Source organism: Pyxicephalus adspersus, chromosome 5, assembly GCF_032062135.1.
Source record: "Pyxicephalus adspersus chromosome 5, UCB_Pads_2.0, whole genome shotgun sequence".
Classification (NCBI taxonomy): Eukaryota; Metazoa; Chordata; class Amphibia; order Anura; family Pyxicephalidae; genus Pyxicephalus; species Pyxicephalus adspersus.
In genome coordinates, this window is record NC_092862.1 from 42792961 (window position 1) to 42818740 (window position 25780).

The 25780-nt window shown below is 34.3% G+C and overlaps 1 protein-coding gene across 1 annotated transcript in view; it reads left to right on the top strand.

Moving 5' to 3' along the window:
* CDH2 (cadherin 2) overlaps positions 1-25780 on the top strand; it is a 197520-nt gene that overhangs the window by 125565 nt on the left and 46175 nt on the right. The window contains exon 3 of the mRNA XM_072411285.1: positions 21610-21836. Within this exon, the coding sequence (XP_072267386.1) occupies positions 21610-21836 (227 nt within the window). The remainder of the gene's footprint in view (positions 1-21609; positions 21837-25780) is intronic.

Consider the following 25780-nt stretch of genomic DNA (forward strand, 5'->3'; position numbering starts at 1 on the left):
GGGTAACCTGGGGACACTTGCACAGTCAATAAAATGTAGTTGATTTGTATATTGTGTAGTGCCTTTCTGCATACTGTGGTAATTTTACGGTAGGAACAATGACACAAAACATAATGACAGACGACATACTAAAAAAGAGGAAATAATAAAGGGCATAGAAAGTAAAGGTCAAATAAATACATTTCTAAATCCTTATTGGCATAGCTAACTATTATTTGTTAATTCCTGTGGTCTGGCTAGGAAATACTATTTTAATCTAGTTTTAGTGAGCACTCACATCTTTGTCAAGTCTGGCCATTAAAATGTGACCTTCATCCTTTGCACTGTATTGGACTGTGAGTTTCCCTATTCTTTACCACTTCCTTCAATTCCCTGTACTATGCTTTCCCTATTCCACTCATGTCATGCTTCTGGTTGTGTGTTCTTTTTTCTTCACCAACTCTTTCTTCATTCTGCGCAGTGCATGCCCTAATGCACACCAACCAACTCAGAGTTTGCCCAGTAATCCTATTTAGGTGCCCATAAGTTCTTCATTGTTTTTCACAAACCTTTTGGATCAACATTCAGAAATCTTTTCTGTTTTGAATTATAATTATTTAATCACCCAATTGATTAGAGTTTGCTTTATAAATGAGATGTATTTGCTTACTGTTTGTATGTGTGTGTTTTGTTGTCACTTGTCTTTGTGTGGCCTACATCTATTTAAAATATGCATTGATATATTGTAATAGGGATGTTCTTTGGCACCGTAGACTAAAATACAAAAGAATCTATCTGTTTGGTCTGATCTTGTCAGAGTATATTAAACATTCTTTGGATTTGCAGAAAAATGAATGGGAAAAAGTATATGAGTGATTATATATAAAGAAAGATTGATATTAGAACATTTGCATTGTTAGTGTTAAAAGTCCAGTGCTGGAGAAGTGAAATGTTCAATTGATTCTGGCACATTGCCTAGTGGCTAAAAAATGAACAACCACACTTTCACATCCAATTTTAGTCCTTGAAACTATAAGAATGACTGCGGAGGGAACCTGAGCTATGTTGTCTGATCAGTTGAGTAGCTGATACTCCAGAATTATTAAGTTTAATGCCTGGAGGGAATTGTAAGTTAACATGTTAGTCCACATATTTTAATATTTATATATACCACTACATTTAATTTAGCTTTTTATATATGATAGGAAAACTTGGCAGTAATTAAAAAAAAGAATACATTTACAGTCAGTGCATTTCATTCTTAAAATAATCTTTTCTCACTCATAATATATTTGGAAAGCTTGGCTCCACGTAATAACGAGCAGAAGCTGATGGGCAAGAACAGGAGAATTGCATGCTCCTATGGCTGACAAAGAAACTGACTACAGAAGCGTAGTGGATGATTGATAGAAATGTGGGGCTGCCATACTAAAAATGCTACTTGTCTGGCCAGAATTGGTTTTAATACATTCAGAGTTGCTGATCCAGAACAAGTATGCAGCAAGTAGTCAGAGTTACTGATTGGCATGTTTGTTCCAGGTCAACGTGTTATAGATTAGATTTTAATCACCTCTGTCTCCAGCAGTTTGCAGAAGGCAGATTTTTGAATAAGTGTTCTTTTTCCTGGCTTGTATTTGTTGAAATGTTGCTCTGTAGAGTATTTCCAGAAAGTCATCATAATTAGTATGTGTATAGCCAATCAGTTTTTGATACAGGCTCAAGTAGAGGAAGATTTCTTTACTTCCTGTATGGTAATTAATTATCAATAGGACAGGAACTAAGGAAAAATCACTCCAACAGCGAAGTGCTATTTTAAGTTTAGTAGAATTGTATAACCTTTTTGTCTTTTCCCCATTGTAGATTTTCCTGCCCAGATAAATTTTGATTGCCCAGTAGATTAGATAGATTTTCTGCCGAGTAAATTTTCCTTTCCCCACTTCCTGCCTTTACCTCAACAAAATACGATGGGGGTACTATCCTTTCCCCATTCAATCCAAAACATAAAACATTATGGTGGAATTACACTTTAAGCAACAGCTACAAGTCCCTGAATAAAAGTGCCAAATCAAAGCATGAAGCTGTGACTTGGGAAAACTTTTTTTTCTTTGGCTTGTGATTGCCTTATGTACTAATTATATCAGAAAAATTAAACCTAATTAAGTTAAATTTGACAAGACTATATTTTATGGTTAGATACAAATCCACTCATAAAATTCTATAAAATTATACTTTGGTCAAAAAAAAAAAAACATTATTTCTGTGGGAACGTGGCCTACCTGTATAGAAGGTCCAATTTTTTTCCTAACATTCAATTTATGTAGCATTAATTTTTACTAATCTGTTTAAATAAGTAGAGTTCCTGGTAGTATTTTTTTTTTTTATATAAACAAAGCCATCTTCTATTTGTAGTTGTTAATGATGCACATTTTTCAGCAGTATGTATACTCCTATAGGAGACCCCTTTCTCTCAACCAAGGGGAATTGTGAAAAGTCCACCTAAATAAGTTGCAATGTTTCCAACAAAGCATTTACAGTTTCTTGATCTTTTGTATAGGGTTTTATTTATAAAACATTCCTTCAAACATTCTCTAGTGGGAATTAATTCATGCCATTGAAGCACATGGACCTGGAAGATCCTCCCCCTGAGGGATCTCCTGTTTTACGAATAGAGCTCATAGAGTGGCTCCTATAGATATGTACACATGGATGTGTAAAGCTGTACATAGAGGAGCACATGAATAAATAAAATTCTTGGTGTTGGATGTCCAAATTGTATTGCATAAAAGGTTAATAAAATTCCATCTTGCTGTGTGTATTAGGGAATTAAATTAAAAAAAAATTGAACCCCTGTTCTGTAAAAGCTGCTGCATCTTTAAGCTGTGTTGTCTCTTTTATATAACCCACAGGGACGCTATAAAAAGTTGTCTTTAAATAGAGACTGCAGTAACTAGATTAAACTCCTAAATGAATGTTTGCTGAGTAGCAAGAAAATAAAAATAAAGAAAGTACAACAGTTGCATTGCCAAGAACCTGTCGAATCTCGTTTTGCCAGCCGACAAATTTTATAATGTCAAAAACAGAGTACGGTACAGAGGACAGACTAGATGACTAACACACTGACTGAGGCAAGGAAAACAATGAGGAAGCTGTAATGACAGGCTAATGTGTTCAGTAAATGCGCTGTGTGCATGCATATGACGTCCCGCCTGCTGGGTTATCTACCACTCTTTTAATGTTTCCATCAGTCATTTAATAATTACTCCTACATAAGACTTGGCAAATTGAATTGTGACTGAATTCTATCCTGTATATGGTAGGTTTACCATTTACTAATATGATCTTCAGTCGTAACACCAGAAAGGAGGACTCTGGAGAATTGTTTTCTGTTGATGGATTAAAAAGGAACTTTGCTAAAAGCACTATTAACTAAACTGAACATGTACCCTTGTTCAATGCAATTTTCAAAAAATAAGACATAGCTCTGTAATCGTTCTGGGTCAGATGATTCTATTAAGGGTTTGGAATCATCATGACAGCTAGACAACAAATGTTTTGGGAGGAAACCCTTCATATTTCTATAAAAACCAATGTAAATTTCCCCAAAAAATGATATGCAATCTATAAATAAACTATAACTTTTAAAAAAAGTGCACTTATAGTTTTTTGCCGAAATAAACTACCTCCATCCCCCAAATCTAAGTCAAATTTATGGTTGTAGCTTTTAACAGTATTGTAGGACATCAGTAGATGGTGCTGTGTCCTCATGTAAAGTGTGTAACAAACTCAGCAAATGCTAATATTGTCTTAGAGGGCAAAAGTTTGGTATATACTTTATATGATGACATAATGCCATCTACTGGTTTGACCTGAGTAGATTGGTTTACTAATAGCATTATCAGGTTTAAAAAAAAAACTTGATTTATACTGGAGTACATACAGTACATACAATTGTGTGATTTTCTAGGCATCTTTGTCTACAATGTTGTCTAATTTCAATTGTGTGATTTTTTTTGGCTTTCACCCTGATATTATTAGGTAATAAAGCATAACATAATTTGCACACATTGTTACATTGTTGTGCCTTAACTAGATTCAAATACAATTTTCTGGAATGTTAGAGGATTGCAAAGTAAATACACAAAATGAGGATGATTAATGTAAAGTGGATGTACAAAAACTGAGAATCTTTTTTCTAAAGATGTTCTAAAAATGTTGGTATATATATATATATATATATATATATATATATATATATATATATATATATATATTGTTTGCACCGATGCTTATTCTTTTAATAGTAAAGGTCAGTCACGACCCTAGGAACATTACTGAGGTACAAAGTTCTATGTACTATTCTGTCTTGATTGATGATATGAGAATATGTATATTTCCTAGTCTAAATATCAGTTCTGGACACATAAGGGCTAAAGCTCAAATTTGCTTGGGTGACAAGTTCACCTAAATACTATTGATTACATTCTTTCTGCTAACATCTGTAGTTGTCAGTCCTAATTTGCTTGTAAACGGCAATATAACTGTCCTATAACCAAGTCCCATAAAGTCAATTTAGTTATTGTAAAGTGTGCTCACACGCTGATTCTACTATGCCTCCTGCTTTGGAGAAGGTTGAACAGGGTTGCTGACTGTCAGGGACAGATGCCACGTAATGCACTCCATGCACCCATGTAATAATGATCATATGGAGCACACACCATTAATTGCCCGGGATGTTTTTCTGCTGCAGGTAGACATGAAGCACAGACAGCTGTCTGCCTTGAGCCTTACACTGCTTTGTTATCTCTGATTTAATATGCTAGTTAGAACCATATAATGAGCTTGTTATGAGTACAGGAATCTTGATACAATAGTAATTTGGTCCTGACCTATTTTATCAAAGCATTGTGTACATTAACCCTTGGGTTTAGGAATCCAGATCTATTTACTCTGTCAATACTAGATTATTAATTTCTTTTTTTTTTTCTACCCTGCCATCCTTTAAGAATATGAGATTGTTTTATACACATAAAGATGGTATGTGAGTATTCAAGAAGATTGTATGCTGCTATTGAGTGGCAGGACAGGATTTGAAAAGGATCAGTGAATCAAATGTAATGTACGCTTTGTTTGAGTCACCAAATCTATGTTTTGCTGACGGGCAGTATTTCGATATAAAAAGCTGCATAGGCACTTCCATTAAACAGGAGCAACAAAAACAGCATCTCCATTTTCATCCTGCCTTGCCTTTGTGACTTTGCTCAAAAAGCAAGGGGTTATTGTAGGAATAGTACAGCAAAATGACAGCTTCTTTTCAAAACAATGCTGTTTCCAACCTAATAAATTATTTTAAATGTGCCAGCCTCTATTCCCAAGGGCACATCTGCCTGCATGCTTCTCCAAATTTTTCATTTTAAGGCTTTTAATGATGCATGGTAGCATGAATTTAGGTCTGTAAGTTAAAAATACAGTAAGGTTAAATGATAATAGATTTAGGTTTAGGAAGGCCTAAAAGGCATTATGTAACAGCAATGAAAATGCTACTATCTCAATTTTTAGCTGCGACTAGCTTAGTCCATACAAACTCATTTTCACTTCTTATCCAAAAAAATATTTGGACCTGAAGTACAAGAGACAGGTTGTGCTTGACGTGAGGGTCCTGAAATGGGCAGGGGCAGATCATACGTGTTTGCAAACATTAATTTCAAGTGCACAAGTCAAGTCACTTGTACAGGGGATATCTAGCGAATCCAATCAGGAGATCTGGATCAAGATCTGTCCTGTAGTTTACTCATTCCCACACCAATTGTGGATGGTCAGAATATAAAAACACATGTGCTGTGCTATAAAACTTCAAATCAAACCACTTCCTACAATAGAATCAATTGGACCAGTAGATCTAACACAAAATTGGCAATGGTTCTGCTCATGTGTAATAAGCCGAATCCTTTTACAAGATATACATAGAATTGTATTTTTCATGCCCCTCTGCCTAGTTGACATAAATGTGAGCATGTGAGAATTTATGCATTTCTCTATTGACTTTCATATTTTTGACAAGATTTAAACTGTAAAGTAGAACAGTTAGAGCTAAACTCCAGACAAACAGCCTAATAATCCACATATCAACATATACCTGCCAAAGAATTTGTATTTCTGCCTGTCCAATTCTGAATTTTACAGGAAATCTGTTTTCCTTTGCAGTAGTTTAGAAAAACTTCCATTAGCCTTAGACTGGGCAGTGAATATAGGAGCAGCATACTGAGCAGACCATAGTCTCTCTGCACTTTCTTTCTCTAAGGGAGTTCCTTTCACATGGCCACAATTATTTGACTCGTTGTGCTTCTTTTCCTCAAGTAGGTGGCTTTTTTGGCTGATACCAGTTCAAATTTAGGTACAAAAAGGACAAGGGTACTATGTACCTTGTAGTGTTGTTAAAATGTCACTATATATTGAGTGCTTTACCTGTGTGTAATTTTTCCCCGAAGCTATGACAGCCAAACATAGCAAAGTTTTCTCTTCCTCGGGGTCCCTAAATGCCAATGTCATGCCAAGGAACATGGAGATATGTTGGGGAGTGCAGAAAGGCACTAACAAAGCCTTAAAAAAAGGAATGGAAATGTTCAAATTGCAATTTGCGTGCTTCAATGTGCTACAAAGGTGTACTAATCCTCTGCTAGCATTTAAAATAATACATATAGGAATGTGTTTATAAATACACAGCTGCATTATTTTGTGTCTTTTATACCTGTCTGAAGTTCAGCCTTAAATAATCAATGCCATAAGTTGCCGTTGATTTGCATAAGAAATAAAGACTATTCACTTAGGAAAGTGAATGCTCACTTAGTATTGTTAATATGCTGATGCTTCACTTTAAATAACCAGTTATGTGCAAGGAAAAATAAAAACAGACTTTTTAACTTTGTGCCTAATTAAACGATTCAAGTGTACTTCTTAACCTTATTCAATAAGCTAAGTGCATATTCATTCATTTTGAAAGCAAACCTACATTTACCAAAAGAAATATTCATTTTGCTAGGTGCACCTGAGTGGGTAAAGTTGTCTACAGTTGGAAATATTTAGCTTATGTAGACAAACTACACTGTACTGGGCCATCTTCACAAACTGAAGTGATCAAAACATTGTCTAGCTGAAAACCTTTATGAATGTTTGAAACAAATAATTGCTAGGGACCAGTTCATTTTATTACAGACGCCAAGGTTGTCCAAAAGCATTTGATGGCCACCTTACCAACTTTTCAAACTCTATGATGATATCAGTGGATAACAGCTTAGATTGCTTGGGGTGGGGGAGTAATTCAAAAAAGTGGAAAACATTGTCTAAAGTTGTTGCCTTTTTGATAAGCCAGTGATGGAATTGTCACTATGCTCCTCTTTTACTATACGATACCAAACTGTCATGTCACAAACTCCAAAGGTAGTCTTGCTGGCTTTCTCCATAGACAATCATATGCATGTTTATTTACGAAGTTATATGAGTCATTTAAGTCATATCAGTTTAAAAGACGATCTATCTGACTCCAATGGTATTCTGATGTGAAAGAAGATGTTTTGGAGGAAGATTGGGACTTTTAGGTTTTCAACCAATTGTTAGCATACCTTCCAAAAAGTGTTTTTTTTCTAGAGGACCAACAATATCCAGAAGACATAGGACCCAGGTGCAAAACTTTGGAAACGGTCAATTGGTTATTTTCCTGAAAATCACATAAAACACCAAATTTTCTTTAGGGCACAGAAATTAGGCAACATGTCATCATGGCTTCATGGTCTAGAAGTAAATCGGCATATTAGGTAAAAATGGCATTTCAGGTAAAATTTTCCATTAGCCTAACTATTGAATTTCTCATAAAATTGACGTTCCTTTGCCTTAGCAGGAATAGAAACAAAACAAATAAAAAGTTACCAAATTAACGTTATTTCCTTTTTATTATTCCTGAGAGTTGCTGCATGACTAAGTAAAATGGTTTAATTAAACACTGCACCATGACATCACATTCTGTGCAGGTTTTTGGGATCATAGATTTTAGTGTGGCATCCCGTATATGATATGCACGCTGTTCTATCTCTAACAACATGCTCATTTTAAGTTATGTTACCATTATAGGTTGTTTTGGCCTCAGCTAATTATAGTTTCCAGCAACATTTTAATGACCTTCATTTCGATACAGAACATTGTGCTTAACATCTCTTGTTTTTTTACCCACAGGCAAAGTATTATATATTTTTTTTTTTAACTTGAGCAGTCAGTGGTTTCTAAATGAAATTGAACAAAATAATGATAATATTTTTATTTGTTAGGCAGCAGAGCTGGTTTTTAATGCTTTGCAGTGACATGTGACTATACCAGCTGTTGTATTTAAAGGGAACCCATTGTAGAAGACATTCCATTCCCTCCTGAAAATATGAGTTACCTTTTAAAGTGATCAATGAGCTTCAGTGGCTGGTTTATCAAAAGAATAGAAAATGTTGAAGAGTCGATGTTCATTGCTTAGTGGATCTACATTCACTAATCATCATATGTATAAAAAATGTGCCTGATCCTGCAAAGGACATGCAATCCTGATTACTCTTTGATCAATATATCAATCAACCATCAATCAAGATTGTTTTTTTTTTAGATTTTTTTTTTTTTAGTCATCTATATAACTCGTTTTATATAGTTATTATGTATAGTTTTATATAGTCATATAATGGCATATCCAATAAATATATTGCAAGGTCTATGACAGCCATGGATAAGTAGAAGTAGATAGAAGGTAGCGCATGCATATTTTCCTATAAAGTGTTCTTTTAAATGATGTATAAAATATTGCGTCATTGTTAACCTTAGTATCTGAATAATTGTAATTTTGTTGCAAGTCTTATGAATGTATATATTTATTATTTAAAATGCCTGACATTTTGTGTTTTCCTGTACACATCGTGTTATAATCATAACTGTAGCTAAAGCTGATGTCCAAGAAATTTCTTTTGTTGTTGGAAAGGACAAATCAATTGCAATGTAAAAAAAAGCTGTTTTACCTGCTGGTTTGCTTCAGTTAAGAAAATCCCTGCTTGTACTAATATAACAGCTGGCAAGCTATATGCCTGTAAACTTAATGACCTCTCTATAGCACAGTATTGTATGTACAGTAATGCTGGTCATCAAACCCTATGACTGCGATTTCTATATGCGCACACCCCCTAACAGCAGGAAATACATAATCAAATGGCTGCATTACATCATGGGAAGCTTAATTTAAAGAGTACGAACAGTACTTTCAGTAACTCTGGTCACATTTTTATTTGCACATACATATGTGCGCGTTTAGTGCAGAATATATGCTGTGGGCAAATGTTCACAAACCTTTATATGATGTCTGTTTCCTGTTTTCTCATATTTAAATGTGGTGTAAAAATTTAACAAATCTTGCATTTATCTATTGAATGGTGGTAATATTATAAACCCTTTTTTCCCGGCTTTCCAGGCTGCATACATAGGTAAAGGTCTGGTCACAATTTAAGGGGAGTTTCACCTCTTAAAATAACACAACATACATCTTTAAGCATCCCTCAAAACATGTTATTTAAAAAATATAAAATATTTTTATTGTTGCACAAAAAATATGCTAAATGGTGTTCCCCATGTCACTTTTCAGCACTCATTTCTTTTTGACAGTATTTTGCCATAGGTCCCTAAAATCACCCATTGACTAATGGGGTTGGCGCTAAAGTCAGATTTTGGCAAAGATGTTTTGACAAACCTGACCAGTTTCCATTAGCTATATCCTCCATAACTAATAAAATATATTTGGCTGAATTTTGTGTGTGTGTATATATATATATATATATATATATTATTTTTTTACAGTTGGTATAATTAAATATCATTTAAAAAGGACTGTTTATGCAAATATTTACCATAAGTAGGCATATCTTACCTTATACCAAGATTATCCATTTGCTGAGTTCATACACATGCTTAGGAATGCACAAGAATGTGATCATTATTTTACCAGAAAGGCACCCTTACTGACAACATAGGCTTGGTTTTAGTAAACCAGATATCACATTACATGTATATAATATATGCTACAGATTGAAGTATATAAGGCTATCAATTTCCAAGTAGCACAGGTTATCATCTGAAATAATATGCATTATGTCTGTGTATATAACACTAAGGAAAGTACAGGAATTATGGCTTAAACATAGTAATTGCCAGTTCTATGGCTTTTACATGTTTTACCAAATAACACTTTAGAGAAACTATCACCATTTCTTGCCCTTTCTGGTTTCTGCCATTCCAGCCCATTGTTCAGACAAACAACCTGGAATTGACTTTCCTGATGCTTTAAAAAATAATCAAAATTGATATAAAATATATGAAAACATTTTATAAAATTCCTTGCTATGAGTGGGTGATTACAGCTACACATCATTCTAGAAATGTTGCTTTTAGTTATTTGACTTATAAACTGGTTTTCTAAATTGCCAAGGTCAGTTACATGATTCTACCCAATAAACTATAGAAAAAGTCATTGTAAAAAATATGAAGCCATTTATCAAAATTCAACAACTGCTGCACACTGCCTCGCTAGTTCACAAATAGGCACATTTATTATACAGTTTAGCAAATGACAGTTTTTTTTACTGTTTCTTGTAAAAATTTTTACTTTTTCACAGACAGACCCTCAGATACATAGAAAGATTTTATTAGATATACCTTAATATTCAGTTTCATAATAGAAATAAAAAATATATATATTCTTGCCCTTTGTTTTTTGCCCCCTTGCAGTTCTATAAATAGGGAAGTTTAGTAGGTTAGCAAAGTCCTAATAACAAAATTATGAAAGGCTCTGTCCATTCATTTCATTAAATAATTTCCAAAATATTATATGTGTATTTAAAATATTGTGTGCATGTTGTTTGCCTGTAAAAGCCTCCTTTGTGTAGACAGATTTGCATGAAATGGTTTTTCTAGCAGACTCAATGGCTGCCTTTTTCAGCCTTATTTACTGCAGAGGAAACAATAGTGGAGTCTCAGGGAACCATGTCTTTGTTATAGAGATGGTCAGAGTGCCACCCTTACAACCTGTTATACCACGGCCATGGTTCTGCCAAGTTGTGTTGGACCCGAACTATCCAAGCACCATCAAATGGGCAGTCAGTCAGGCCCACGCTCTAGGCTTATCAGGTAAAAAATTCAGAGAATGGTTCTCAGAACAATACATGAGCGATGTTCCCTAGACCATATACGACTGGAGGAAAAGGATCCGTGATTTCACATGACCTGGGGAGAAGGCCTCGGGAGAAACGGCATTTGTACAGATTTTAGAAAAAAACACAGGAAGTATGTGCATGAGTGTTTTATTGAAGGGGGTAAGAAATGGTGGGATTGCCAGGGGGAAAACCAGGGGGCAAAAAAAATGAGCATTTTAGGTATCTGACTATCCTCCTCAGTATGGCCATGTTCCATAAACAAACATGATTGGAAGCACAGAGGATGAGCAAGTGCTGTTTATTCTCTATAAGTTATACTTGGCAAATTGTTTATAAAATCAGTAATTTCCAATAACTGCAAAAAGAGTAACAGGCATGGAGTCTAATATTTGCAATAATATAATTATAGCATTGGGTTTGCCACTGAAAAACAGGAAGTCCAGCTGTGCTGCCAAAAAGGACTCAGGTGCAATGCACAATCTAGAGATGATTGTGCCTTTTTTATATAGCACAAAACAACAACCACAAATCATAGATGACATTTAGCAATGGGCTAAAAGTATGTAAATATGCAGGAAATAACTAGAAAAAACAATCATTTGCTGTGGTATGAATATGACCTTTAGTTTGTGTTTTTTTTTTGTAAATACCCACCTTTTTGTTGAGATTTCTTCAACACATCACTTCACACAAACTTTATTGTATTATAGTATTGTGAAAAGTGGCATCAGGCAGTGTGAACAGAAGATTGCCACATTATCTACCTAAGACTGTAATCCAATTACCTTTTGTAATATCTAATTAATAAACACCTTGTTATGTCTGCACAGAAGATCATAAGCTATTGAGTTCTTTCTTGGTTTTGGGCTGTAGTTTATGAGCACTAAAAATATCTATGCAGGGATGGCCAATATTTTTTCTTGGCTTCCAGTGGGTTGTTTTTTTTACATATTTCATATCCATTTATTCATTATGGTATCCCAGAACCAATCTAAGTACATACTTTGAACAGGAATTAGAGGTGCAACTAACAGATTAGGAAAAGTTCATCCGGTGCTTACAGTCTATATATTTTTGTCCTTATATTTTATTTTCTCCTACTTGTTTGCTGTGTTATTTTAGGAATCAGTTGATCTATAGGCTTTGTTACTTGTTTAACCTCAGTCTATAAAATTGGGGGGACTTTGGAGGCAGGGTCTCATCTTTCCCTCCTGTTCATCACACAGGCTACATGCAAAGGTTTTCAGCATATGCTGCGTGATTTTAAGGTTTATTTACCAAAGAAAGCAATCATAACACCCTAAAGGTCCCTACAAAAATAGGTAAATAATCTATGAGACCTGAGCTGTTTGGGGAAATGGTGGCACTGACTAGCCAATGGTGGCTTTTGAGGCACAGTGATAACGACATTATAAGCACTTGTTCTTTCCTGTCTGAACAGTATCCAACTGAGTAACTACTGAGCTGGAAAGTTGAGGATTCATACCCACTCAATATATCAGCAAAGATTGTTCAAAACAACTAAAAATTAACATACATGACAAAGTTTAATTAGTAAAACTTGTTGTCACAAAGGCCAACAAACATGAAAGTATGTACTGAGTTGTAAAGCTCATTCCTCTCTTTCTGATATGGCCAATATAGGGGTGCTTGAAATGTATTCCAAATGCATTCCATGGTCACCTTCAAATCCTAAATTAACCTAACCTCAGTTTTTTTTCTTCTGTGCATAAAAGCAGCCACACTATTCTACAAAGCCCCATTGATGATTCCCGTATGTCTACCAACATAATTCACTATTCAAAATACCAGCAATCTATCAGTCATTTTTATTGTACAATTATATTTAAGTATTTATATACTTATATTATAGAGTTTGTTATACATCTAGTTCTTTTTTTTCTGGGAAAAAATATAGATTTTGAACTTGCTTTCATTTCTTGGCTATGTGCATTTGTCATTCCAAAATAAATGAAATCATAAACACAAACCAATGCACATGCCAGAATTCTTTATGACTTCGCTGTGTATATTTCCTCGGTTTTATATTTGCACAGAAATATTATACTGTAATGCTTGCTGTTTCTTTTCTGATTAGTACTATAAGCTGAATATCTGCAGTCATACAGTAACATATTATTTCCTTATCTATAATGCATAAGCCATTTCCTAACAAAGTTATATTATACATTTTATTACTTGAATAGTGAGCCTTTTATGTTTCTGTTGTAATAGTTAGGGTTAAGTGTTTCAACAATTAGAATTTCAATACATAGTTTAAAACCTCAGTCAAAGCTCTGTGTGCTCAGTGTTTTAAATGGAAAACATCAGTTATATATTTTTTTTTAATAAAATGTGCATGCTCCATTATTGTCATCCTTATCCTTATTTCACTACTTAATTAGTCACAGACCTGGAACATGCATGTATATGTCAGCTGTCTTTTATTCAAAAATGTTAAAGACTTGTCAGTTCATCATCTTAGGATCATATATATATCAGACCCATAATTTATATTTCCGGTTTATTAATTGTTTATTTAAAAAAAACTAAACTTGTGAACAGGTAGGTTCATTATTTCAGATTCGACAGATGATGTTCCCATTAAATAATCTTACCTTCCTGGTCTCAATTTTTTAAATATACTCAACTTTCCTTGCTCTGTCATGGGCCAGCCATTCTCACATGGTTCTCTTTCGGTTTCTGGATCTTTGGCAATCTTGGTTCATCTTGGATCATTCTTTCCCGGCAATCAGCGGAATGCCCCCTGCATATAATGCATATTAACAGCTATGTGTACACTAAAGAAAAAATTGTGAACAAGCAATAATTCTGCAATTAAGAACCTGCCTGTTCACAATTTTTGCTTTATGAAGTTTAATTCTGCTTTAGGCTCACCCTTGTTTTCACTCCAGTTAGACCTAATAAGTGTGGTTTACTATGCTTCAGTGTCCAAATGTGTTTTGGCTGACCCATGGCATGCCTAAAATAATGGAAATTTCTCTAATGCTGAGGGGTCTATCTGACAACTCTCAGGGATTTACATATGCATCTCACGTAGGAACAAAGCTACACAGAACATTTATTGATGTTAGGCAACTGTAAAACACCAGCAAAAAGCCATAGTGATTCTGGGAGGATAACAGTGCACAAGAGGTGGAATGTCTGCTGTGGCTACGGTCAACATGTATACATGGCTTCAAAGGCGGTTTATTTTCATAAATGCTTATAAATATGTTTTGTTATTTTAGGTTATTTTATTTATTTATTTTTTTAAAGGTTTTTATAGTTTATTTTTTTTTTATTTTTTTTTTATAGGAATGCTACTTTGCATGAAATATTTTATTTGAATGTTCAGCAAGCTGGTCACAATTTCCCTCTTTTTTATTTCTACTGTCAAGCAAAATGTTGACACATGGGTTCCATTGTACACCTTATAACAACAGAAAGCACAAAAGCAGCATTATTTGGATGTTCAACGTGCATCACAACCTTGACCAACCCTGTATCATTTTCTAGATACGTTAGATAATGAATTCTCCATGTGTGTGTACATCAATGCAATCTCTTCCTAAATGGACCCAGTGGGTTAGAGAACAGGTCTAAATTGGAAACTCTATAATTTAAATGCAAACAGTTTTGCTATATAAGGTAAACAAGAAAAACAGATTCTGTATTATTATTAGGTAATGCCATCTCAACAAAAAATTGTTGAGCCCAGTTTAATAAATCATTTAATGCTTTACATTGCATTATTATTATTATTATAAGTAGTAGTATCCTACAGACTAAACTGTGCCATAATGAAAAACTTTGAATTGAATGTGTTTCTTCAAAAGGAGCAAAATGTGTCATTTGCTGGCACACAAGGGGTTAAAACATCAATCTCCAGCATGCTTTGGGAGAATGGGCAAGCTGTGGTTGCTGCACAACCTGTACTCTGTCAGAGTAATTTAATTATGGGTAGTTAGACTTCTGTGTAATTTGTTAATGGCCATTCCCTGCACAAAGAGCATAATTTTGCCAGGGCACCGGCAATTTGATGCATTTTTCGCAGGGTGCTGTCAAATGAAAGAGAGTTTTCATTGAATTTCATATTGTGCTTTAGCCTAGAGGGAGAATATCAATGAAGCAGTGAGCAGCCCTCGTTTTTTGGACTTATTAGAATGCATGCAAGGGCGAATGGCAATAATCCTTCTGTTTTTTAACAAAAGTCTGCTATGAAACTGGACATCTGAATTTGCTACATGCAGATTTTTTTGGATCGCTGATAAAAATGTTTTGACACTTTATTACTTTGTTTTACCAGGTTGACTTTTTTTTTAAATAGATTTTGTGTATGTTCTTCACATCTTTGCTTTAAAGCTGAACAGTTTCATTGTCGCATTTCTCCACTTCATTAGCTGCTGGCATTTCTGGTCTAAGCTGCTTCTTTAGTTCTACATTATGCCTAACGGGCTTTATGTATTCCAAGCTTAATGAACTGTTGTCTAAGGATTCTGAAGGGAAACATTCCAGGAAGCAAATAAAAAAAAAGCAAACTCTTTGTAAAAAATTGTAGCTTCTTGTATTTTTGCTAATAGTTTCCACTTTGCATTTTATCTTTATTTTTCAGCTTTTGTAATTATTCTGTCCTATTTTATGTTTTTTTGTTATTGTTTGTTAGAGAGTGCTATTTTTATACACATAGAGCAGTTACATGACTTGAGCTAAATGTAACTCTGGAAAGATGTGAGTAATCAGGGTACTATAATAGCTTAAGTGTACTTTCTAGCTCTGATAAAAGATCTCCGTAGAACATGGCACTGCTTTTGTACATCAAAACAAAACGCAAAAAGTTAAAATTGGTTTATTATATACCGGTAGTGTGGTCCTATTTATGACATAGAGTTTACATGAGTCTTTCCTAAAGTATGAGTTGTTATCAGAATGCTATTTCAGATATAGACAAAACACATCAAGTTTGATCATTGGGTACTTACAAACAAAAATAATGCATCATAAAAGAATATGAGTAGCCTTGGGTTTAAAAATGTTTTATGAAATTGTAAAATATTACCCATAGACATCAGTGGAGTATTCTCCAAAGAAGAGCTAAAGCTACTATATCAATTATATTTCTTCTTGTTATTGGTAACCTACATAACATATGTAGTCTATACACACTTATATTTACATAAAGTGTGACATCCAACTATTTCCTAGTAGCATATTTGTCAGAATATTACTTGTCTGTTTCCCCTAGGCAAGGATATTTCTGCTCAAGCTGTTGGAGATAAAATCTTATATGAAGGGTAAATATAACTGTGAAAACATCTGTTGTGTAAGTCCAGTTGGTGCTGAAATTTGATGAAACCCATGTGGGTTGTTTATAAGAAACTGTAAGAAGAAAATAAACCATTAGTCTGTAATATATATATATATATATATATATATATATATGCAGAAGATGCTAAGAAAGACTTTTCATAATAATGAGACATGTTCTTCGGTCCCGCGTATAAAAAGTAAACAAATAATGCAAAATTAAAGGGCATATTTATACACATAGAAAATTTGGGAGGAAAAACAAAACTTAAAAAAGAAGTTCCAAATTACATATCAACACAGCTACGTTCATAATTTCAAACTTATGCTGGAAATTTGATTGAGCATTATTGTCCATTGGTAGGATTTTGAGGGTTTGATTCACCGCAGGCCACCTAAAGCATTGTATTGGTGAAAGAGGTTGCAGTGGTGTATATGACAGTGGAGTATGTGTCAATGAAAGAGGTCACGTGATCTCTTCAGAGAGAACAGAGGTCTCCTTTATACTCCCATAGGGCCGGGTTTCACTTTTTAGGAATCTCTATCAGACAGCAGTGAATTTAGTAAGGCATAGTTTACACACTAAAATGACCCTGGTCTGTATGTATAAAATCTTGGCCTAAATGTGGCCATTGAATTTAAAAAAAGGAACGTCAAGCCAGTGTGGGTTTTATTTTATTTTTTTAATTACCATTTATTGAATGTCTTAAATTTGAAAAAAAAAAAGTTATAGGTGCAGAAAACCTGACATACTCTCAAGTTCATTTATTGATTCACATTAATTGGAGTATTTTTTCTTTAAATTATACAAAAAAATGTTTAATAGAATTTTGCGTCAGAGTTCTATTGTAAAATTTTTTCAAAATCATATGATTTTTTTTAGTTGAACACAATGGTTAAGATTAACATAAAGCAGATACAAACTCAGCAATAGAATATGGTTAGCATAGAATCCGACTGGTCAGTTCACATACTGAAACTACATATGCAGCTGGGGATAATAATTAGATTAAAATAAATTGTTGCCTTTGTATGTCCTTTGGTACATATTCTAAATTCTTTTCTGATTTCCTATTACTGTGACTTAAGGCTAATTTGTAACATAGTTGTGAATTAGATCTATTTCAAGGCAGTAACAAAACCTCACACATAGTACTTTGCCACCTGCCTTCAACTTTGGACAATGCGCTCTCTTGTTAGCCATTTCTTCGCATTCAGCATTCTGCCATAAATCTTTACACTATATTTCCTTTGTTCCGACAGCAATCTGCAGATAAATGTATCCCGAACTGAGTGAGCTGTTTTTCATTATTAGTTTCTATTATTTTAATTTATAATGTAGAACTTTTTCTCTAGTTGGCAAGATGACACATAGCACATTTAATAATGTTAGACAATGCAGGCGGCAATTTAGCTACTATGGATGAAAAATATGCAAGGCCATCAAACTTCTTCATATGAGTGTTGTTGGATAACGAAAAATAAAACATTAGTAGAAAAAGTGGCACTCTGTCATAATAGTCATTATTGTAAAGAATAATGCTGCTCTCAATGTTGTTAGTTCATATTTTTATTGGTATTTTTGCAGGAATATGCAAAGAACATGTATGCTTCAAACATAGAGTTGTTAAGTGGGAAATATGCTTTTCAGTGGCGTTTATACAGATTTTTATATTCAAAGTTGCTCCACTGGCTGTCTAATTCTTTAACACTTCTTTACTAAAAGTCACTTTTCCAAACTCTTCTTTTTCCTCATTGTGTTAATAAGTGCTCGCTTAATATATTTTAGATAATGTGCCTGATTTATCAAAGCTCTCCTAGACCAGAGAAGATAGACTATCATGGGTGATTTTGCAAACCTGATGGATCTAATCCAGGATTGAAAACATTTGCTAAATAACAAAAAAATATTTTTAGAAATCAGTTCCAGATTTGTTGGATCACCCAGGTCCACCCATGACAGTTTATCTAGTTTTGGAGAGCTTTAATAATTTAGGCCCAGTGTACAACAGTGTTCCTGTAGTGTGGAGCTTTGTCAATTAGTGGTCTCTTAAATCACACCAATGATATGCCTTTCTAGGGCAAATAAGTGCCATTTAATGCCTTTCCTCCCATAGCACATAGCTACCTTTCCTTTGCATTCTTGCCATTCTGCTCAGCCACAGGCAACAAGGAAATGAAACACTTTGTTAGCTCAAAGTCCCCAGTCCAATATTGCATTGTGCTACGATATTCCTTTCCCACAACCAGGTTACAGTGCTAGGGAGTGAGCCCTATGCTTCTCCAATTTGAAGAAACAACAGTTTTTTTTATTTTGATGAGAGCAAGCAAAGCGAATGGGAGGATCAAAGATAAAAAAAAGAAATGTAGTACCGGTATATGCTTATGTAGCACCAGGAATTAAAGCACAATTTTGTTCTGCCCTGAATGGGCAAAGTATAGGTTTGCTTTTTCAATTAAGTTGTGATCCATCACCCACCTCCCAGGACTTCCCTATTATAGCTAGCAATAAAAATGATTATGTAATGCAGTTACACTGCCCAGGGCAGGGAAGTGACTCTTGTATAACAAATGTACAGTTTAGAAGCTTTAGGTACTCAAATATATAAAAAAAATGCCAGGCCATCTTATCGCTATGTATATGGTGAGTATTAGAAGAACATTCAGTATGCTCAGCTGCAGCCTTTGGAAAGGTTCCATTTATGAATTTGACTTTCCCATTTTTCAATTGTAAAATAATATATTACATTAAATATCCACTGTAGAAATAATCTTCTGTATTAGGCATTGTATTTCCTTGTGCCCCAAGCTGTTCTTTTCTAGCCTGAAGCTCTGCTTCCCTGGCAACCAATAGACAAAGATGATTGTTTCAGTAATGCTTGAATATATAAACTAGTAGGTTTCTACTAATAAGGGCACATATTCATAACTCATAAAAGTCAGCAAACACTTAAAGAATATTTTGAAACATTTCCCTTGCAGCCAGGGATTTCAGGATCTGTTTTTAATGACTATGGGCCAGTAAGTTTATCTGTTTCAGTATTTCATCTTGTGTAGCATGTAACATTTGTAACAGACTTGCATATCCCTTCTGGCTTTAGGCATTAAAGGTTAATTCGTGGTATTCCATATGTTTCCTTACCCAGCTGCTGAATTTCAAAACATGCCCTTAAAAAATGGGGTCATCGTGTAAGGTCACATTGGTAATGGAATGGAAGTCACTAACTGCAGTGTGACACTTTAAACTGTCTACTCTATTTTAATGTTTCCTTATGAGGATGGATCGTACATTGAGTACTGGATACAGATTTTTTTTCCCTCAGCCGGATAAAATAAAGACAGTCACTGAGGCTCCTGGTATGAGTAGAACTCTTGTTTCTCTGTAAAATGGTTCTTTTCTCAATTATTCTATGTAAGGGCTTGCTTGAAATACACAATAGCTTGCTCTTTATTTTCTAAATGATAAGTAGTGGTAATATTTCGAAGGAGGCCATTCGGGTAAGTGTCCCTTTGCTCATAAACAAGCCAGAGCTGTTTATATTGAAGTCATTTTGAGTGTTGATAATACTTTTGCTCTCTCCACAACTGTTCCTAATTCCATTAAAATGTCTATTTCCTATGAGAGATCAGCTGAAATTTTTTAATACTGCAGACTTCAGCATTTCTAAAGGACACATTTATATATTAAAGTTTTAGAATCTCTTAAATGCTCATCAGAGTGTATTTTACCTTCTAGGGAATGATATATTTGAGATAACAATTGGAAAACATTTTAAATATTTTATAGAGAACAGTTTAAGTTAAATAGATTTTTGTATGAACATAACCGACTAATAACATTGTGCATTGCTATGTTTTGCAATTGCTTCATTTTTTTTGCACATATACCAATCTCTGTGTGATTGGTATTTCATTAAAACAAACATAAAACAAGAACTAGGTGGGAGAAATGATCAAGCTTACAAAGTTCATTGTAGGATAGATATTTGGGTGACTGTCCATGGCATATCAGAATCCAACACATATCAGAATGCAATAGAGACACTTGATTTCCTTTAATAATGTCCTCTGGACATAATATTACCAAGAGAAATACATCAGGTAGTCTACCACCATAGGTCACAACCAGAGGCATAGTTTTAGATCATGGAGCCCCAGTGCAACATTTTTGTGAAACCCTCATATGGCCTCTTTCTTCATCCTCAGCAATCTTAATATCCAAAAAAATGTAATTCTGGATCTATGTTATCTTCACATGTACATAAACCCTATCGCAGCTGCTTGGACTGATACTGCTTGTCATTTTAATATTTATATGAGCATTGATGCTTGTGATTTTATTTCAGTACAGTATGGTACTTTTGGAATCTCAGAAAAGCTTTTGATAATGGATAGCTAGAAATACCTCCATAAACAGTGATCTCAAAGTGATACTTATATGTTATACATTTCTTTGAGAAATTCTTTAAAAATAGGTTTTGATTAGGGACTGAGGATGGGTTCTTATGCAAAATTGCATGGAAAATAAAATACTCAATAAATTCTATATCTTTTTTGAACAATAGTCAGATTTTGCACACTTCCACGGAATACGATGGCAATATTTAAAGTTCTAATTTAAAAAATATCTAAATGCATTGTGACAAGTTAAGGTAAATTTTACACATTGTTACATCTGCCAGTTTAATGACTATTCATTTTAATTACCAATTACAGAATATATGTTTATCTCTAACTGCTTGTGCTATGCATTTAAACACAATTGACAGTATGATGATTATTTATCAGTGGCAGGCTGGTTAGATACAGTGAAGACCAAACCTGCAAAACCTTTAACACTGCAGTGTGTATGTGGCCAAGAATTCTCAATGTGCAGTCTTTTAGACTTGCACATTAGATGATAAATACATTCTCTCCAAAGCAATTATTCCTTTGACAAATCCCTAAACCATTATTATCCTTTCTGTTTGGTTTTCTGTGAACAAAGTGTGTCTTCTATATTCCAGAAGAACATTTTCCCTTTGCTCCATTGATTAGGTGATTGTTTTTCAAGTTTCTGTAAGTGCATCAGTGCTGACCCTTTTCTATTTCTCTGTTTCTCCAGTGAGGTTTGCAGACTGCGGTGAACAAAGACGGATACATTATGAGACCAGTAACCCAACAGATTTTCGGATCGATAACGACGGGGTGATATTTGCCGCAAGAACTTTTGACATTTCACCGGATCAGAGAGAGTTCATGGTGTATGGCCATGATGAGGAAACCAGACAGTTTTGGCACGCTACTGTGAATATCACCCTAAGATCTCAACATGCACAAGACTCCCAACTGGTAAGGAACAATATAACATCTACCTTCTACACAGTCAGTCAGAACAATTGGAGTAATTATTAGAGACAAAACAATTTTGGTTGATTTAGTAGTGTTTAAAAGCTTAGTCAATAAAGTTTAGATATTTAATCATATGAGGTGTCCTTTATTACTTGAACAAGTATCTCCAGGGACAGCGACTGCAGTATTTACCTTACATGGGTCTCTATTCCCATCTCTCTATAGAAAACAAAATAGTTTGCGTGGAGAAACATTTTAAGGCTATGTTCAGACTGGTGGTGAGGTTACAGTGTGTTTACTGCTTCCTCATGTCCCTGAACCGCTTAGTTGGACAAGACGCTATATGTAGCATCCCACTGCAGCAGCCCATAGAGGCCGAATGGGGTCACCAGTTGCTGCCACTGACTGTAGGATGTAAAAATGCTGCTGATGTACAAGTGGCGCAATATTCCGGCTGTCAAAAGCCGCATGGAAACAGCTGCTTGTCCGCAAGTGTGTACATTTCCAATTCTGGATATTTTATACAATGTTTTTTTTTTTTTTTTGCTATATTTAAGAACTGCTCAGAAGTACTGCAGGTTTCATAGTCATCAGCATCGTGGATGTGTCTACGTCTTCCTCTTCTCCTTGTCATTCATAAAACAAGGTCCGTGGCCGAGTGTTTTGTGAGTGGCCAGAAGAAGAGGGAGACAGAGGCAGGACTGTGTTGTATTGGCATGTAAAATATTGGCATGTAAAATATTAGATTTGATGGAAGCAGATCAAAGGCTGCGTGAGGAGAGGTTGTGTTTCAGAAAAAGATTGTAAAATGCTTTAAAAAGGTGGGGTTACAGTGCCAATGGTTGGGCTTTTAATTAGCAGAATGTTAGGGCATTCTTTTTAATAACACATATTTATCTCATGAATGCGGACCTTTTTTATGATTTTAAATACAGTACAAGCCTCCATTTACAAATCTATTTGACTTGTTTTTTCTCTTAAAAATAAATTATTAATGTAGTTCTGTAGAATGTGGTAAATGCAAAATTTAATTGTAAACTGCATTTGTCTGTTAATCAATACCAAAGCTGTTTATTGATTTTATTTTACGTAGGCTCACAATTTATGTTATGTGAATAAGAGATGTGAAAAATGAATTGACTTTTGTTTAATTAGATGTAAACCATTACTACTGTTATTTAGTTTAAAGTAAGCATAATGTTAGTCACAACTTCTTAGGCTGGGTTCACACATTTTTTTTTTTCATCAATAATGTATTTCACGCATTGTCTTTGTATATAGGTCCCATAACACACTTTCATGCTTTAAAATGGACAAAGCATTGCATAAATGTAAAACGCTGGCTGACGTCTATATGCATTTACACATAGGTGATAACATAGGTGATTAAACGCATTTCTACTGGTGTTCTGTAAACTGCACAGCGATCCCTATGCAAGAAAGCTAGGTTTATATTTTACCAAAATAATCTAAAGAATATAAAGTAAAAATGTATTTATTCTTTTAAAAATTTTGAGTTTAAATTAGAGCAGTTAATTGGATCAAGAATAACTTTATGCAGCCAAAACCTTTTTTCTTGCTTATGAATAGAGAAGTGGAAGATTGAAACCCCTGTCATGTTAGATTGTTATAAATAAAACCCCTTTTATTTAATGATGCCTTAAATGTCCTATTTTCCTACATACATACATACTTAGCATTCTCCAAACATGGATCCATCTTCAAAATTGGTAAAATCTTTTTTTGGAAAGTAGATATTGAAAATCCAACTTCATATACTGAAATAAAACATACAAGGCTTTCTCTTCATTTCACATTCCATCCTCCAAATGGATTTTTTAGTAGGAGACACATGTCTGAAAAAAAAAAAGCAGTGTGTGACGCAAAACTAGTGAGTAGAACTAGAAAGGAGTTTCAACACCTACAAAAGATTAATGGCCTGTGTGCAAAGTGGGTCATCCAGAGCATCCATCTTGCCTGACAAAGGTTTAAAATAATTACAGAATTAATACTGTGGGATTTAATAGGGTCATAAATATTGAGACATTCTTTACCAGTACATATTAAATGCGTCTTTGGAACTTGCATGACATTTCAGCATGCCCAAGTCTGTCTAAAAACTATCTGCCTGGATAGTGGCAGATATGATAATAAGAGATAATATAAATCCTAAAGAAGTGTTCATTTATTCAACATTCAGACAGATGAGACTTATGCAAAGAGTCAGTAGTGTTCTATGAAAATGCTGGTCCTACAAAGTGTGATTCTATGAAAAAGAAGTGTTCTATGAAAATGCTGGTCCTACAAAGTGTGATCTTGCAAAACATTTGATTTCTGGGACATTAGTCCCAACATTCTTTATAAAAAATAGATCCCTGCAGTGGATATTGGTTGTTGGAAAATCATTCTCTGATATCAACAAAAAAAAGCATTTTAGGTATTGAACAATGATTGTAAGTTCTTTTGGCAGAGTTCTCTCCTGCTCCTGCTGTGTCTCTGTCAGTTATTTGCAACCCCTAGTTAATGTACAGCGCTGCGTAATATGTTGGCGCTTTATAAATACTGTTCAAAAAAAATATTACACGTTAGAGACTGCTCAAATGGCAGTATCCAATTACTCAAAAATCACAAAATATATTATAATTTAAATAAAATAAAAATGTAATTGTATTTTGTAAATTCAAATATATGGAGGCCTCTGAGCTTTTTAATAAATACCAGTTTTATGGCACCCATGTTGATCCACTACCTTTTGGATCCCTGACCCAAAACTAGAATAAAAGATTTGTTGTACCATTCATCCGCCTTTCCTCCCTGAATTCTTGTTCTGGGTCTGTAGCTCAGAAAGTAATTTTAAGTAAAGTAAGACATTCCCATAAGGATGTAAACAATAACCGCTCCTGTACTTCTCTCATTACAGGTTTTCTTTTAGGATCTATGTGAGCATATAGAAAGTACATTGATGGTGCCACCCATAGAACCAGGCAGTATTTACTAGCTGTGGGTCAGTCAGTGCCAAGTACAGTAGGATTAGGTTCAACTGTGCTCAGATTATGAACAATAAACTATTTATTTATTCTGACCAAGCAATAAAGAGTTGAGAAACAAGTCATTCTTGACCTCTCAGTCTACTTTATTACAAAGTAATTAATTCTCAAAAATCACAATAAACTTCGATTCTCACAGCCTAAAGGATGAACTTTACATGATAATCTCATTTTAACTGTCAATTTTAATTTAAATCCGCAGTATTGTGTCATTTTATTTATTTTCATGTTTAAAAATTGCTTATTGTGAGTTTACATTGCTGCTAAGATACTTAGTTTGTGTGGGTATGCAAATGTTGTCTATTATAATATATTTGTCTTATTTTGGATTGGATTAGCCAATTCTTAGCTGCTTAAATGTTTTAAGTTATTTTTCCTTTATATATAATTGTTTTCCTAATTTAATTTTAACCAATTTAGGTGAATCTATGAATATTGTCTGCTTTTGTATACTGTGCATAATTTTTCTATCACATTATTCTGTATTTTAGTCTGTGCTCCCAGCCTTCCCCATCCACCCCCATCTTCCCTGGTCATTCACTATATTGATTCTTGTTTTGTCCTTTCCACTTCAGTCTCACTCCCCTGCCTAACCCCCACCTCTAACCCTGACACATTTATCAAAAACCTTTTTTCCACTTCTAAATGCTTCCCCCAGGAGTTTTTAAAAAAGATGCTCAGACATTTCTGCCTATAAATTGGGCCTAAAAGGAATATTGGTTCCTTGATATTAAGGGTGGCATGTGATAAATTTAACATAAACTACAATGTACAATGTACTGCATCACAGTGCTTTGTAATGTGTATATTGTCCTGAAAAAAAATACAATGTATAAGTAGCACAAAAAAATCTGCTTATATTTGAGTCATTCTAATTTCATTAATAACTAAAACCTT